This window comes from Rhipicephalus microplus, chromosome X (assembly GCF_043290135.1).
Source record: "Rhipicephalus microplus isolate Deutch F79 chromosome X, USDA_Rmic, whole genome shotgun sequence".
Taxonomy (NCBI): Eukaryota; Metazoa; Arthropoda; class Arachnida; order Ixodida; family Ixodidae; genus Rhipicephalus; species Rhipicephalus microplus.
In genome coordinates, this window is record NC_134710.1 from 269990763 (window position 1) to 270006802 (window position 16040).

The following is a 16040-nucleotide window of genomic DNA, read 5'->3' on the forward strand; positions in this document are numbered from 1 at the left end:
ACTCAATAGTAACTCTGAACACGAGCCATCTTGTTGACAAGTTAATTAGCTGAAGTGACACTTTCTGTTCAATAATCTTTGACCGCATGCAACCCTAGCAGGGGTGCAGGCAGACATTTCTTTCGGGCAGAGGTGCACCAAATTGGGGTCGAGAGTCAATCTGTGCTCTGTAAGCAATCCAAGAAAATGTTCGAAAGTCGCGGGGGGGGGGGGGAGTATGGTGTGCCACCTCCTTCCTATATGCCCCTGAATACAAGTGAAATCTCGGCATTTCAGGAATCTCAACCAATTCCATTTATTTGCACAGTGCCGTGCTCCGTCTTCCTCAACTCGCAATGTAAGCCATTCCTCACCACTTTTATATAGCCTATTCTCACCCCATCATTCAAATATGCGGTCAACATCATCAGGGCGCCTTGGCAAGTATGTTTATTACAGAGTTTTTCTGTTCATAAATTACTAAAGAAGTTCCCATTTTCTTTTTTCTTCGCTCTTAGTTTGCAAATTACCAACATAATGAGTTCGCCGGAACCAGTATAATTCATGTTTCTCTTAGATTGTTTTCTCATGAAGTGCTCCTCGCAGTTCCCCACTAGGGGGCGCCCTGTGCCATATAAGCCCGTCGCGTGCATATACCTTTTGTAAGACTGATTAGTCAATGAATACTGATGACTGAAATTATGCTGCTAGGCACATGAAGAAACCAAAAGGGGCAACGAGAAAATGGTAACGCTTTATTCACAATTCGCCTACTACACAGCTAAGTTCATGGTGCAAAAGCTTTGAAGTCAGCGAGACATACAACAAACAAAATCATTGAACAACGCTACAAATGTCTAAATGTTAGGGGTTATCAAAATATGGATCTAGTAATGACAACAGGCAAATTATTAGATCACAGAATACGTGGACAAGGTTTCCTGTGTGGTTTTTAGGGCAAAACCAGAGTCACTTGCACACCCGCGGTTATCAGCAAAATGTGCTGCAACTTAGTAGGAACATCCAAAAATTAAGTCTGTAGAGCATGGCTCGACTTGTTTTTACGCTTCAGTGCCTCGACGAATATTTTGAATTCCTCAACAAAGTATGTATTGAGAGTGCACAGTGCATCTGTCGTTCCACCAGTCACTTGGGTTTCTCCGGCAGCTTTAGGGACGCCAAGCGGCAGCCGGAACAACTCTTTTTCTGAACGCTTACAGGCTTCCGCCATCTTCAACTTTAACTCTTCTTTTTCGCAACCTGTAACTTGGTTCAAAACCATCCAGCAGTTGTCGCAAGTCTTTATACGATTAAAAGCATACATACATGCTGCGTTTGAGCTGCATCCGCGGATAATATCCGCAGCCCAGGAGACTGCGATCCTGTTGTTTTGCAACATCTGCAAGAGAAGCCAGTCATGCGATTCCTTCATCTCAGAGCCGTACAATAACCGCACCCTGTTGATGGCGTAATTACGCTGAACACCCAGTCGAAGCTGCGCTTTCAGTTCTTCAAATCCTCTTCGAGTTTCTTGCCAGACTGTTAGGTCTGCTATGCTGCTGTTCTTCCGGAGCATTTCTCCAAACGTGATCGCCACTTTGCCAGACAGCTGCCACCTCTTTCCAACGACTACGGAGTAGATTGTTCTGGATAACGCCAACCCTTCGAGTATTGTTACCGCAATGTTGGTGTCTGCGTCTAGTACAAGTGTTGCATGTAGTAAATTACTGTTAGCAAACACATCAGCTAGACACTGGGCTGCAGTGCAGCTCATACAGAAGTCGGGCAAGTTTTGCAACAACAAAGCAGTCAACGTTTCCCGCAATCGGTGCATGCTATTAAGAAAGCAGTCACCATCCAGATCATATGAGTACAGAACTCTGATCTTACGAATGCACATCTTTTCGTAGTCTCCTGAAGACTGCGCTTGCAACCAGTCGCTTCTCACAGCGTACACACATTCTACACGCTCTCCTAGGTCAAGCTCGGCAATACGCTCGAAGATTAAGCGGTTAACCTCATCGTCCATGACCAAGTGTCCAATATGCAGCGTCTCCATCGTGTCGTTATCTGACAGGCCAAGAAAAATTAAAAACAAATTCACTAAAGAAAGGTCACACTCCTCCACCGAGAGTGTGATTAGACTTTTGTTCTGGGCAATAGCGTCAGCAAATTTCACCATTGGCTCACAATCTTTGCAGAACTTCAACGAGGTGAATCTCAGTCCTCTCCGCCGTTGGTTTCGGTCGATCGATTGTGTGAGCTTAAGGCACTGGCCAGACGTGCACCCGTCTGTACGAGGAAATCTAACGCTAAGTGTCAGGTGCTTTAATGTTGAGTTGGCGAGAAGGGCGTCTGCCAGGTCTTTCAGCGATGTGTGACTAGCGCCACGATCAAGGATCTCCAAATCAGAGAGGCACGTATTAAAATGAAGACGCTTCAAGAGTTTCACCCAATTGCATGGTGCCTCCAGACACAGTTTGCCGACAGGTGTGTCCAAAAGTCTAGCCAAAGCAGCTTCGTAACCCTCAAAACCTAGGGTTTTTTCCCGTAACTCAAAAGATTTTGGACGACTGTACTTTGTAATGGCCCTGCTAAGAACCTGCAGCGCCATTGTGGAGATGCTAGCATATTTTAGCACCAGTATATTTAATGTTTCATTCTGTGCCAAAACACTGCAAAGCAGCTTAACTTGCTTGTCACTGAGGGCTATATGAGCAATGATAATTTCCGAAAGTCCAGTAGCGTTTTCGAACAGTCGAAAGGCTCTGAAATGACTCTGATCGGTAGGCAAGCCTGTTAGTTCCACTTTGTCAAGTTGGCCAACGTTAAGTGAAAGCAGCCTCCAGAATAATTGAGTGCAAAAGCGTGCGACAGTAGCTACGTTGATGACTACTTTCCTTATGCAGCAATGCGTTCTCAAAAGCCAGAGGCATATGCACATGGAAAAGAGCTCATGTGGACTAGTCAGGATGTCGTCGGTATTTTCGAGAGTTTGCAAAGCGAAAGTGTTCTCGTGACTGGCGATCATTTCAATGCCATGTGATACTAAGACGGTGTTCAACCTGTGGTGACATGATAATGCCCAGCAGTCACCTTTGATGCCGTGTGTACAGGGATTGAAGAATGATTGCATGAGGTTGTCGCCATTCCGAAAGCGTCTATCAGCCAAACTGAGAAGTCGTTTGACTCTGTGGACGTTTTGAAAGATATCTGGGTCTTCTTTGTACAAGAACCATGCGAAGTCATCCATGAGAGCTTCAGCTGACTTGTTTGCCTGAAAGAAAAAAAAATAAATAAGACATGGTCAGCACTTCCCAGTGACAATCATGCTTGACCTGCATACATATATGAAACGTAGAACAATATTATTCGCTGAGTGAAGAGATATATAAGGCTGAAAATAATTTGTAGCTATGAATCCTTGACCTACAGGTAAGACGAGAACGCAGTGGAAAGGGTAAACCTCAGTGACACGCACACACACTATATATACATATATATATATATATATATATATATATATATATATATATATATATATATATATATATATATATATATATATATATATATATATATATATATATATATATATATATACGTGTTGTTGAACAAGCAGGATGTGACTCTGCGAGCGAGAGCTTAAATTAGCGCAAGGGCTAATTGAACGCAAGCCTGCAATTACAGCAAGTTCTTTTTTTACTCGTGCTCCATGCCCACTGCCCTCGTTACAATCACCCCCGGGCGATGAGGGAGCCATCCTGGAGACCTAAGGAGAGGTGTACACAGAAGGGTCATGATATGGCTTCAGCCGAGAGATGTGTACGATTTCTAGTCCCTGACGGCGCTTGTCCGGAGATGCATCCAGGGGCTCGACAAGGTAGTTGACAGAGGATGTTTGGCGTACAACTCAACAAGGGCCATGGTACCTAGACAAAAGCTCGTGGAAGAGTCCTGGAAGAGTACAAGGAATCTATAGTCACACCAGTGAGGTCGTAGCAAAGCTCATAGGCGTGTTTGGCGCGTCGTGGCGATGTTTTTGGCACGTCTGTTCATGTAACGTGAACGCACAAGCAAGCTTCTGACATTCTTCAGCGTGTGCTGCTGCTCGAGAAACGGTAGTAATCTCTGAAGGGTTCGGTCGATAGGTTAGAATGGTATCCATAGTTGATGCCTCGCGTCCATAAAGAAGAATGAAAGGCGAAAATCCAGTGGTGCTTTGCGTTGCAGTGTTGTAAGCATATATCACAAAAGGCAGTATGCTATCCCAATTTGACTGGTTGGATGAAGCGTACATGGCCAGCATATCCCCAAGTGTACGAATAAAACGCTCCGTCATCCTATTAGTTTGCTGGTGATAGGCTGTGGTAGTGCGGTGTATGATGCGACACTCACTCAACAACGCTTTGATGGAATCGGAGAGAAAAACGCGGCCGCGGTCGCTTAGTAACTCCCAAGGTGCTCCATGCCTCAAAACCAGGTTTTGCAGTATAAAACATGCAACGTCTTTTGCGGTAGCAGAAGGTAACGCAGCTGTTTCAGCGTACCGCGTTAGGTGGTTGATAGCGACAATGACCCGGCGGTTGCTATATACTCGAAGTATAGGGAAGCGGGCCGTAAAGGTCGATTCCCACACGATCGAAAGCTCGTGCTGGACATGGCAACGGCTGTAAGGGAGCTGTGGCATGTTGAGCGGGCATTTCGCATCGCTGGCACGTAAGGCAAGACCTTACGTAACGGTAAACGAAACGGTAGATACCACGCCAGTAGTACCGCAGCTGCAGGCTAGTGTATGTTTTTAACACACCAGCGTGGCAGAATTGCGGATCATCGTGGAACATGGCGCAGATGTCAGAGCGCAGATGTCGGGGAATGACGAGCAACCACTTACGGCCGATCTATCGAGCTGTAGTTTCGGCGGTAAAGCAGATTATCCCGAATAGCGAAGCGTCCTGGAAACTGGAGCGGGCGTACGGTTTGAGAGAAACTCCAAAAGAAGAAATCCAAGCATCTTTGCGTTGCTCGGAAAACATGTCCGAAATGCTGATGGCCAAGGCAGCACTGGTGGAGATAGGCGAGCCGACAGGCTTTGAAGGCAATGGCGAATGTGACAGGGCATCGGCGTCGGAATGCTTCCGGCCAGAATGATAGATAACACGGATATCGAACTACTGTAACCGCAATGTCCAACGAGCGAGCCGACCATTAGGATCTTTTAGTGAAGATAACCAGCAAAGCGCATGGTGGTCTGTTACAATATCAAACGGACGTCCATATAATTAAGGCCGAAATTTTCCGATTGCCCAAATAATGGCGAGGCATTCCTTTTCAGTTACACATATTCTTCTCGGCTTTACTGAGGGTGCGGCTGGCATACGCAACGACGTACTCGTCAAAGCCATCCTTGCGTTGGGCCAGTATGGTCCAACGCAAGGATGGCTTTCAGCGAAGCCCGACACCACTAGCGTCCGTATGAAGCTCTGTTGGAACAGACGGATCGAAATGTCGGAGTATGGGAGGCATGGTGAGGAGCCGTCGGAGATCCTGAAATGCATCATCACACGCCTGTGACCACGCTGACAAATCAGAACTTCCGGCAAGAAGATTGGTCAAGGGGGCGATAATAGAGGCGAAATTGTGGACGTAGCGCCGGAAGTACGAACATAGACCGATGAAGCTTCGAAGCTCTTTGATGGTGGTTGGTTTTGGGAACGCCGCGACTGCATTAAGTTTTGTAGAGTCCGGGAGAATGCCGTCCTTAGAAACCACATGGCCGAGAATTACAAGCTTGCGAGCACCGAAGTGGCATTTCTTCAAGTTAAATTGAAGTCCCGCCGTGGAAAGGCATGTAAGAATTTGCTCGAGATGGCTGAGGTGGGTCGCAAAGTCGCTTGAATATACCACAATGTCGTCCAAATAACAGACGCACGTTTTTCATTTCAGACCTCGCAAGATGGTATCCATCGTCCATTCGAAAGTGGCGCGCTCATTGCAGAGGCCAAAGGGCATAGAGGTGAATTCATATAGTCCATCCGGTGTTACAAAGGCTGTCTTCGGGCGGTTACCCTCTGCCATGGGCACCTGCCAGTAGCCGGAGCGTAAACCTAACGAAGAAAAGAATTCTGCTCCTTGTAGGCAGTCCAAAGCATCATCGATGCGCGGCAGAGGGTATACGTCTTTGCGCGTTATCTTGTTGAGTCTGTGGTAGTCAACGCAGAACCAGATGAATCCGTCTTTTTTCTTGACGAGAACAACCGGTGAAGCCCAGGGACTGTTGGAGGGCTCGATGACGCCCCGTTTCAACATGTTCACTTGTTCGTCGATGACATGGCATTCGGCAGGTGACACACGGTAAGGACGCTGTCTTAGCGGGGCTTGTTGACCGGTGTCAATACGGTGAACGACCACAGAGGTTTGGCCTGAGCCTGACTGGTCACGATCGAATGAAGAGCGAAGGCGGAGTAGAAGACTTATAATCTCTTGGCGATGAGTTGGTGTGAGCTCAGAGTCGATGGCATCCGAAAATACGTACAGAACATCATTACGCACGTTGGTAGAAGTGACAGCACAAATTGGGAGCGAAACCGTAGAATCGGGTATAGTAGCCAAAAGAATACACTCGTAAGGTTCGTAGCTATCAGGCATTCTCCACGTAGTAGGGATGACGGGCTGTCCGAGGGATCGCACACATAAATGGCAGCGTGACCGTTGCGAAAAATGACGACGGCAAACAGAAGCATGAAACTTCGACGGCACGCCGATGTGACCGATGGCATAAACAACACAGGCAATTTCGGAGCGAGACAACAACAGCTGAAAAAGGCGCAATGTTAACGTCAGAAGCAGCAAACACTACACGAAGCGCCATCGTCGGGGTCATAGCACGGCACAGATAACGTGAGTTCGGAACAAGCACAGTTGACCAAAGGAGAATTTGACGAAAGAAAGTCCCACCCAAGGATAACGTCATGCGAAGAACGGAATAAAACTACAAATGCGACGACGTACATTGCACCTTGAATGTCGACTCGTGCAGTCCACAAAGCTGAAGGCTGAATATGATGGGACGTAGCTGTCAGCAAAGATAAGTTGGTAAGTTGAGTGGTCACATTCTTCAAGCTTCGACGCAGTTTTTCGCTAATCACACATACGGCAGCTCCAGTGTCAACAAGTTCACGCGCCCTAATGCCATCAATGTAGTTTGATTTCACTCGGGGGACAACAGTTAGGTCTTGAAATTTTTGCTGCCAACGCAGTTCTTGCCTCCGGAACTGCGCCCGTCAGTTTTCCCCTCGCGGTGGGCTGTTACGACGTAACATTGGAGAAAGAGATCGACGACGAGGAGAAGGTGAACGGCTTGAGCTGGATGGTCGGCGACCGGAACGTACGTCCAAAGGTGGATCAGCAGGAACGGGGTATCGCGGCTGAGTGGGCATGATGCGCATGTAATGCGAGGCCCCTGCAATGTCATTAGAAGGGACGCTGCGACGACGGCAGTGACGAGCTTCGTGGCCTGGGATGCCACATGAAAAACATATCGGCCGATTATCCGGAGTGTGCCATTGGCTGACGGTAGGGGCACTGTTCGCTGAATAAGGTACCGTAAATGGTCGTGCAGGCAGTGGCGTCATATAAACGTTCTGAGCTGTTTCGTATACAGTCGGAGACGGGACGGTAAGCGAGCGGGCAGGTGGCGTCGACGAATAAACGTGGCGAGTAGCTTCGTAGGTGGCCGGAGATGCTGGCGCACGTGGCCGAGCAACGGCGGCTGCATACGTTATTGGTGCGGTAACAGTTGGTGGAGCCTGAGCCGGTGGCAATGCTTCGGCAACTTGCGATTGAATGACCTGGCGAAGCGAAGGCGACAAGAGTGCCATCGGCTCGGTAAATCTTGTGATTATACATAGCTGCTGGGCGACCTCCTCGCGTATGAATTGCTTTATGAGTGACATCAACGCAGAGTGGTTGGCGGTGTCATGTGGTGATAGTCGAGGTAAGAGATGTCCACGGTGTCTTGAGCAGCGCAACGTGTAAAAGCGCGCTGCCTTCGCAGCTCATCATAGCTTTGGCAGAGCTGAATAACCTCGGCGACCGTCTAGGGAATCTTCGCAGCAAGCATTTGGAATGCACCATCGTCGATTTCGATTTCTTTCATGATGTTCTTGATTTTGCCTGCCTCGTCCAGAGTCGAATCGACAAGCTTGCAGAGAAAGAGCACATCTTCGATGTAGCTCGTGAAAGTTTCATCTGCTCTCTGTACTCTGCCCCGCAAGCGCTGTTCAGCATGAAGGTGGTGGACAGCAGGACGGCCAAAGACTTCCGAGAGGGTTTTCGCCAATTCCGACCAGGTACTGAAATCACCGATGATTCCTGTATCATAGTTTTGCCACGTCGGTCTGGTAAAAACTCACATTTGTGAGCTTATCGGCTGCGTTCCACTTATTGTATGCGCTCACCAGTTCATACTCGGCAATCCGGTTGTCCACATCTTGGTCCTCTGTGCCACCAAATGGGAGGGGGGGGGGGGGGGGGTCGCGCTGCTGGAGAGAGCCAGCGCAGAAAACAGGCACACGTGCGAGATCTGGAGTAGCAGCCTGAGACGGCCCCGGATCAGTCATTGTAGGAGGTCGTTGGAGTGCGCGGCTGCGAAGTTCCAGGGCGAGTACCAGATGTATCCCAGCACTTCCACCACTTGAAACGGGTTGTTGAACAAGCAAGGGAGGACTCGGTGAACGAGAGCATTATTTAGCGTAAGGGCTAACTGAACACAAGCCTTCGATCACAGCAAGTCTCCTTTTTCTACTCGAGCTCCATGCCCACTGCCCTCGTTACAAATATATATATATATATATATATATATATATATATATATATATATATATATATAAGACAACTCTTTCAAGTTTCACTCTAGTGGTTTATCTTTCAAACGGGCTAAACAACTGGCTAAGAATGGCACACTCTCCGTAAACTCAACTCTGAATATGAAGCCCTTCTAATGAGCACAAACGAACACATGCCAAAGCTACTTGTTTTAAGAAGCATTGGTTAGCACGAGCTTTCGAAAATGATAGGGGTTGCAATGCTGATCTGCTGAAAATGTATGATGACGGGCTTCCAAATACAAACAAATAATCCCGTATCCTACATAACGTCATTTGTGAGGAACATTTGTTGGAAGCCACTCCCAATGAAGTATAAATGTCAGTTATGTTAAACAAATGACCGATGAGCGTGCAATGATTCGCAAATAACCCGAGATTTCTCGGCGAATAAAAAACCTTTAGCGCCACTTAGTACAACTGGACCAATAATAAATAGTGCATCACCCAACAAAAGAACAGTCTTCTGCATTGAGCTGAAGACGCTGAGCGAGAAGCTCACGCTGCTATAGAGACCTTAAATGACTCGGAGTCCAACAAAGAGGGGCACATTGAGACTGTCAGACATGAATCGGAGGCCATCGCCAAAAAATATTGAAGCAGCAAGATGAGCTCACTGAACCGCACGTTAGCGGTGAGGACTTCGCCGAGGAGCACGCCGGCGTGTGGATAAACAAAGCGCTCATCATTCGGACGCGACTTAGGTGCCTTCAAAACGTGTCCAGTGAAAGTATCTAGATCACGGGAGCGCAGCGACCTTATCTACCAACAACACAGGGCACTCAAGCTGACAAAAGTGTAGCTTCAAAAATTTAGTGTCCACCGGCTTGAAGAGATCCCCCTTATGGAGAAGACGCCATATCGGACAGCAAGCGATGGGTCACTATCAAAGACCCATAATTACCACATGGATATTATGCAAATACTCGAAAGAGCTAACACCTATTGGTGCAGCATGGCGATGGGAAAAGTAGGCAATCTTCCGGGAATGGTATAGCCTGAGGGAACACTAACTTTGGGGCGACAATACAAGACTGGTCGCTCAGGCAGCCTCAGCAGTGTAACTTACCACGATAGTCGTTTTTACTCAGCATTGTGGGGGAGCCGGCACCCAGCAATTCCAACGAGGTACGAGCCTCCTGGGAAATGGAGAGCCACGGCATCACAGTGGAGGACTGCCAATCGGGAGAAAGCGAACAAATAAAGAAAGATTTGATTCATTTACTTATCTTTATTGGAGAGCACTGCGATGCAAGCCTTCCTTGTGAGCCTTTTCGAGCGGCATTCAGAGAGAAATGAGACAGGTGCAGAAAGACTCAACCATCTGCCGATTTGCCGAGAACAATAAGCGGCTTCCACCTCTAACAAACTATCGCGTCAGTAGAAATATCGACAGAACTGGTCGGCTTATTGTGGAAACGCCAAAGAGCAATTGGGCTTTGACATCACTTGACGGTGTCACTCCTGCAGAATCACAAAATCTACATGACAGTGACCTGATGTTGCTACCTGACGACTTTCGGCCATGACAAAGGTGATTCGGAGCCTGAATGTCTAACGAGACGGAATGTCCAATGGGTCACATGACTAGTGCGTCTGATTGTCCAACGAGGCGAAATGTCAAACGAGATTTCATGTTCAATCAGGGCCGAATGACCAGTAGAGTGAATGTTCAAGCGAGACTGTATATCCAACGATATGAAATGTCCAGTGAGATGGAATGTCCCACCAAAGATTATCCTACTTAGAAGAGAAGAATGCGCTTTAGTTCGAAATTCGTCAGACGACTTATTCATTGGGTGAAGATAGCCTAACGCAAGAAGGCATTTTTGTGTATTTTAGAAATATTGGCTGTCTGTGAAGTCGGCTGGCGTATTCGTGATTCTTCAGTCATTCTTTTCACCATTATTTCAACTTCGTTAGTTTTCTTGTAGTATATTTTTACTTTTCGCATGAATATTGAATAACTTACTTTCTTCTTTTCGCATTCCTTCGCGTATTGGATTTACTTTCAGCATCTGTCTAGGTGTTTATCTATCTAGCTATCGACGTAGCCGCCTACGTCTGTGTGTTTTTGTGATCGCCCCATATTACTTGTGGTAAAACAAAATAGGTACGAGAGGGTAAGATGGTTTGACGAATATCACTCAATTGCGGTTCATCACATAGATAATGTGACGATTCCGTCGCGTACGTCGTCAAATTCTTTCCGCCAAACACGTGTGGCACATAACCACATACCATGAAATGCTATGTGCCACAAGCATGCGGGTATGTGCCACAAGATGGTTTCTTTCTGATTTATTTTTACGAAGATGATTTATTACTTCTAAATTCTTTGCTTCTGCTGCCCCAGTGCGGTAAGGCCTAGTCAGGAGGTTGAAGTCGTACTTTTGCCTTACCTTGCGGGCAAACCATGCATATGCGTATGCCCAATATATATATATATATATATATATATATATATATATATATATATATATATATATATATATATGTGTGTGTGTGTGTGTGTGTGTGTGTGTGTGCGCGAAACAAACAAGTTGAAAGTCAGGCGCCCCCCCCCCCCCTCCAAAAAAAAGTGATCCACAGCTTATATCTACCCAGGAAGGGTGACAACATACATTGGTGATTTTAACGCGGAAGTGTTGACCCGACGAGTGCAAACAATAAATGTCAGGGTCACAGCGGGAATCGAACCCCACCATTCTGCGTGCCAATCAGCTCTATTACAAAGCCACGCCGGGTCTCCGAACTACTAACTAAATATACCCTAATATTCGTGAAACGTCAATTGTGGTTTCAGTGCTGGCTATCAAATTTTATAGACATTACATATGTTCTCCAGTGGTACAGCCGTCACGTCAGGTTACCATTAATTGCGGCTAAGCGTCATCCGCTGAAGCTGATTAACGTAGCCGCGTCCAGGCCTGCCATTCTCGCGAGCACAAGCACTGCATGTCATCTTACCGCATCTGGTGTGGCTAATACCCATGGGAGTGGAATGAATGCCCCACGCTGGACAAAGACTCTTCCGTGCCTAACCGTACGACACGGTGCACGGCTAAAGAGAGAGAGAGAGTGGATAGTGGGGAGGTGACCCAGTGGCCGAAGAGATAGAGACGAGAGATCTTTCGAAAACGAACATAGCTGCTCGGCTCCCTAAACCAGTTGTGAATAGTGTAAATAAACGTCTTGTGTAATGTGGAAATCAATCGTATGCGAGTTATTGTTATCGAACCCATATTGATAACATACTAATTGGCAACTGCTTGCTAGGCCGCGGCGCACGCGTTGAATGTTTTGTGTATGGCGATTACGGCTGTCGTTTCCTGTTTGATCGGGCTTCTTGATGCGTGCAGTGTGGAAGTGCGTCACAGTTCTGTGTGCAGACGTGGTCGAACGTAGCACAGCTAGGTTGTGACAGCAGCACCCGCTGTCCCGTCATTTTTGCAGTGCAGTCCAACCGAAATAGAAGGTGGTTAGTTGTGAGGAGCCTGTCATTATCTTTTACGCACCGCAGCAATGTGTCGTGCTATTACTAACAGGCCCCAAGCAAAGCATTATATGTAGCAAAAAAAAAACGTGAAGCCACACTTTCAGTCAGTACCCTTTTAAACACAAACTGAAGTTTATTTCTAGGCGTAGCTACTAAACAACTCTGACATAAACTTATAAAGGATAAATCAAAGTGATCTGCGTATACGTGCAAACCATGTCCCCAGGTCAAAACTTTAAAGACGCTTGAGCCTCGCCTTCAAGAATAGATCGCGATGACCATCAGGCCTCGTGCTCATCGCCTTCTCAATTGCTAGACTCGCTTCTATCCTCCGTGCATGCCTCAACCATGCTGCAAGGAAACAAACATCCAGGCACGTAACATTGCCGTTGCAAACTATTTATAGGATGCCTACTGCAAGTACAGTTGCACATTCGCGAGTACATGGCGTGGGCACCCACGCTGAAAGTTTGCAAATCAGAGAGCAGCACAGCACGTCCGTAAAGGGTGGTGCACACCAGCGAACTGCACCAGTCGCGCGACCATTCCCGACTGGCGACTAAAGAGCGACTGATGTTCACACCGGCAGAGGCTGCATGTGAGCGACCGAAAGTCACAAAACTGGAGAGTCACGTCCGGACCTCGTTATCAGCGAGACCGGCGCCGATCAGCTGATCGCCACCAGCTGAGTGAATGGAACGAACCGAGCGCACCGCATTTGTTTTCGTCCGTTCTCACACAGCGTTGAAAAAAACACAAAAAACAAAATTGAGCATCGCTGATTGGTTCCAGCAGTTTTGCGACAGCAGTCGTGCGACTGAAAAATCGGTCAGCAAGCGACTAGTCAAAGCAGTCGCTTTGCGATTGTTTGCGACCAGTCGCAAATGGTCGCGCGACCGCTGCTTGTCGCCGGTGTGCACCAGCCTTACCCGCAGTTCACACTGAAACATTCGCTTTCTACAGCGACCGAAATTCCCCTGCCGCCGAAACGCAGCGTCGTTCGCACTGGACGCGCCCCGCGCCGCCGAATATGCCATCTACTACGGGGCGAACGCGGGATGGATGCGCTGTCACGGCTCGCAAACGCTACTACGCTATCGGGTGGTGTATACTTCGACGATTCTCGTACGCAAGAAGCAAGAAAAGACAGTACTGCTTACTTCGCTGACAAGTGGCTGTCTTGTAATGCACGAAGAGCTAAAAAACCACCGACACCAGCGGCGTTGGTGGGTTCGTTTTGCTCTGCAAGACCGCAACAAGCTCGGTCACGCCAACAGCAAGCTCGGTCACCTCTTCCACGAAATACGGAGGCGAAGTAGGCACAGAGTAGGTTAAACTCCCGTTGGTTTCAACATTCAGTTACGTGCACTGCGGCATAACAAGTGAGTAGGGCTTGGCCGCCATTTTTCAAAATTTCTTGACTAGTGCTCCTATTGGTCCGTGGTGACCGATTCGGCGGCAGACGTCGCAAAAATCGGTCCGAGAGCGATCGGCGCGGAGAGGGCCCTTTCAGCGGATCTCGCCGCCGCCGAACCGGATTCGGAGCACTTTCGGCGGCCGGAATGCTCAGTGTGAACGCTGCCTTAAGGCAACACTCGGACCTACTCAACTGTTCACTTTGTTGATGCTTTCACTGACAATGAGGATTAAGCATATCTTTGCGCTTTGTAATAAGTGGGCGTATAAAACACTAATATGTTCCTCAATTTAAACTTTTTTGACTACTGGCGCAATTCCACTCATCTGCCAAAGCAATATTACATGCGTTAAGTAGGCTCTGCCCAATACGCGACAATGATGTGGTATTTTTTTCCGTAGTGCTTTTAAGCTATGGCGTAGGTCTGTGTTAGAAGTCTTAAAAAATTACGGATGGACTGTGGCTCATGATAAATCACTTGCATATAGGCTGGAGGACGTGTGCAAGGAGGGCATGTCTTGATGCTAAATTCTCGATTTGTGGTTTAGCGTAGGGTTATTTCGCATTTATAGAGTACTCTGAAAATCTTCAAAGTCCTCTATATTGTATAATTTGTAATCGTGGTACTTTGAACGACCAGGGAGTTTACAGCATCCATCTTGGTCCATCAAAACAAAAAGAATGCACAAAGTTATTATAGTGAAGTTCGACAATATCCTTATAGCACCAATGAGACAATCCAGTATGTTAGGTTTTCGTTCCAATCGCTGCTCATAAATTTACGTAACAATATGTGCACAAACGCTTTTTGCATTAAACTTTCAGTCAGACTCGCCACCAAAAGTCATACCCTGATACTTGTGCCCAGCAGCACAACGTCGTGGCACGTCACATTTTACTCTCATTACAGCAAGAACGTTCTGCGCCGCTTCAATACCGCCTGGCTCTTTTGCGCCAGCTGTCTCAGTGAAGAATGCAAAAGCACGCACTGTGTGCTGCGGCCTGCCAATACACTTTTCGAATAGCATACGCAAAGCTCTGTGTTTCCCGAAAGTACGCATGCGCCTTACGCCAACCTCTTACGAGCTGCCGTTAAGAGAGGAACACAGCGGGTGACAACAAGTGCAAGCTTAGCGTTACGCTATTGTAGAACTCTCTATTGAATGCAAGAGCCCGGAAAGTGTTCAGCAACCGCCTCTCAAAATGCAGTGAATAATCTAATACCGATTCGCAAGGGGAGAAATCTACCTCAATATATGCAACTGCAGCGAATTCACCACAGCTACGCCTACACGCATGCTCTCGTAGTGCAGTATATATAACAATGCTAACCCCAATGCTACCTCGGCAAAGTGGGACGTCGTCTTACGATAGCTCCAGCCTAGACAACCAGAAATGGGTCGTCCAGCAAGCGCATGATGCGGCTGTCAGGTGAGGCGTTTCATTCCCAACGTGCGAGCCTAAACGCGTTCGCGCACATCTTGCAGGACATTAATACAGTTATTACATTCCTTTCTGTGTACGCCAACAGTCACTAGCTTCGACATATGACACTAAGAATGAGGTGCACAGTACCTGCTCAACCGCACAAGGTGAGCTAGACCGGGATGACGGCATGGTTGCGAGGCCGTGTTCAGTGCTGCTGCTGGTCGCTTCTTGTGCTGCAAGCGGCTTCAAGGTGGTAAAGCTGCATTTGTTGACCATGCATATGCGTAGCTTCTGAATAGCTTGCCCATTTCGGACGTCGGTTCACCATGTCGTGTGAATTTCAAAGCGTGTTTTCAAAGCGCATGCTCAAGTAAGTGGTCGGTACCTCCCCTTACGAACGATAGCATTCATCGCAACATCTGGTTATCTCATTTTTTTCCACCGATATATATACATTCATCTATATGTATATACGCAAAAATACTGCTCGCAAACGGCCAAGGTATACACATTTTTTGTTGCAGTAATATTGTAGCTGGGTTATCTCTTTCTGGTGTGCGCTGTCCATTTCTTCACGTATCGCTTTATCAGGGAATGCGATGGGTGGAGCTTTTGACGTTGTGGCTGGCTCCTAGTTGAAAGAATTAAGGGTGCGGCGTCCGTGACGATGATGATATGTGGGCTTTATTGTCCTAAAACCACCATATGATTATGATAGACGTCGTAGTGGAGGGCTCCGGAAATTTCGACCACCTGCAGTTCTTTAACTAGCGCCCAAAAGCATTTTCGCCTCCATTGAAAATGCAGCCGCCGCAGCCGGGATTCTATCCCA

General features: G+C 47.4%; 1 protein-coding gene across 2 annotated transcripts; it reads right to left on the reverse strand.

Annotated features, from left to right (window-relative positions):
• Window positions 1-713: 713 nt before the first annotated feature.
• LOC119161518 (uncharacterized) lies at window positions 714-15650 on the reverse strand. 2 transcript variants are annotated; one of them, XM_075879096.1, is made up of 3 exons: window positions 15356-15650; window positions 9934-10039; window positions 714-3256 (listed from the first exon to the last, which is right to left on the reverse strand). In XM_075879096.1, exons 1-3 carry the CDS (start codon window positions 15482-15484, stop codon window positions 3240-3242), a joined length of 252 nt encoding a protein of 83 aa, XP_075735211.1. In that variant the 5' UTR covers window positions 15485-15650; the 3' UTR covers window positions 714-3239. The 2 variants fall into 2 exon arrangements, 1 of the variants encoding a protein (XP_075735211.1); XR_012887314.1 differs by lacking the exon at window positions 9934-10039.
• Window positions 15651-16040: the final 390 nt, after the last annotated feature.

What these genes read in the sequence shown, in the direction of transcription:
- LOC119161518 (XM_075879096.1), bottom strand. Translation starts at nt 15,484, where the DNA reads ATGGTCAACAAATGCAGCTTTACCACCTTGAAGCCGCTTGCAGCACAA. An exon ending in CACCTTGTGCGGTTGAGCAG is followed by an intron (nt 10,040 to 15,355) that starts GTACTGTGCACC and finishes CCCGATTGGCAG; the next exon opens with TCCTCCACTGTGATGCCGTG.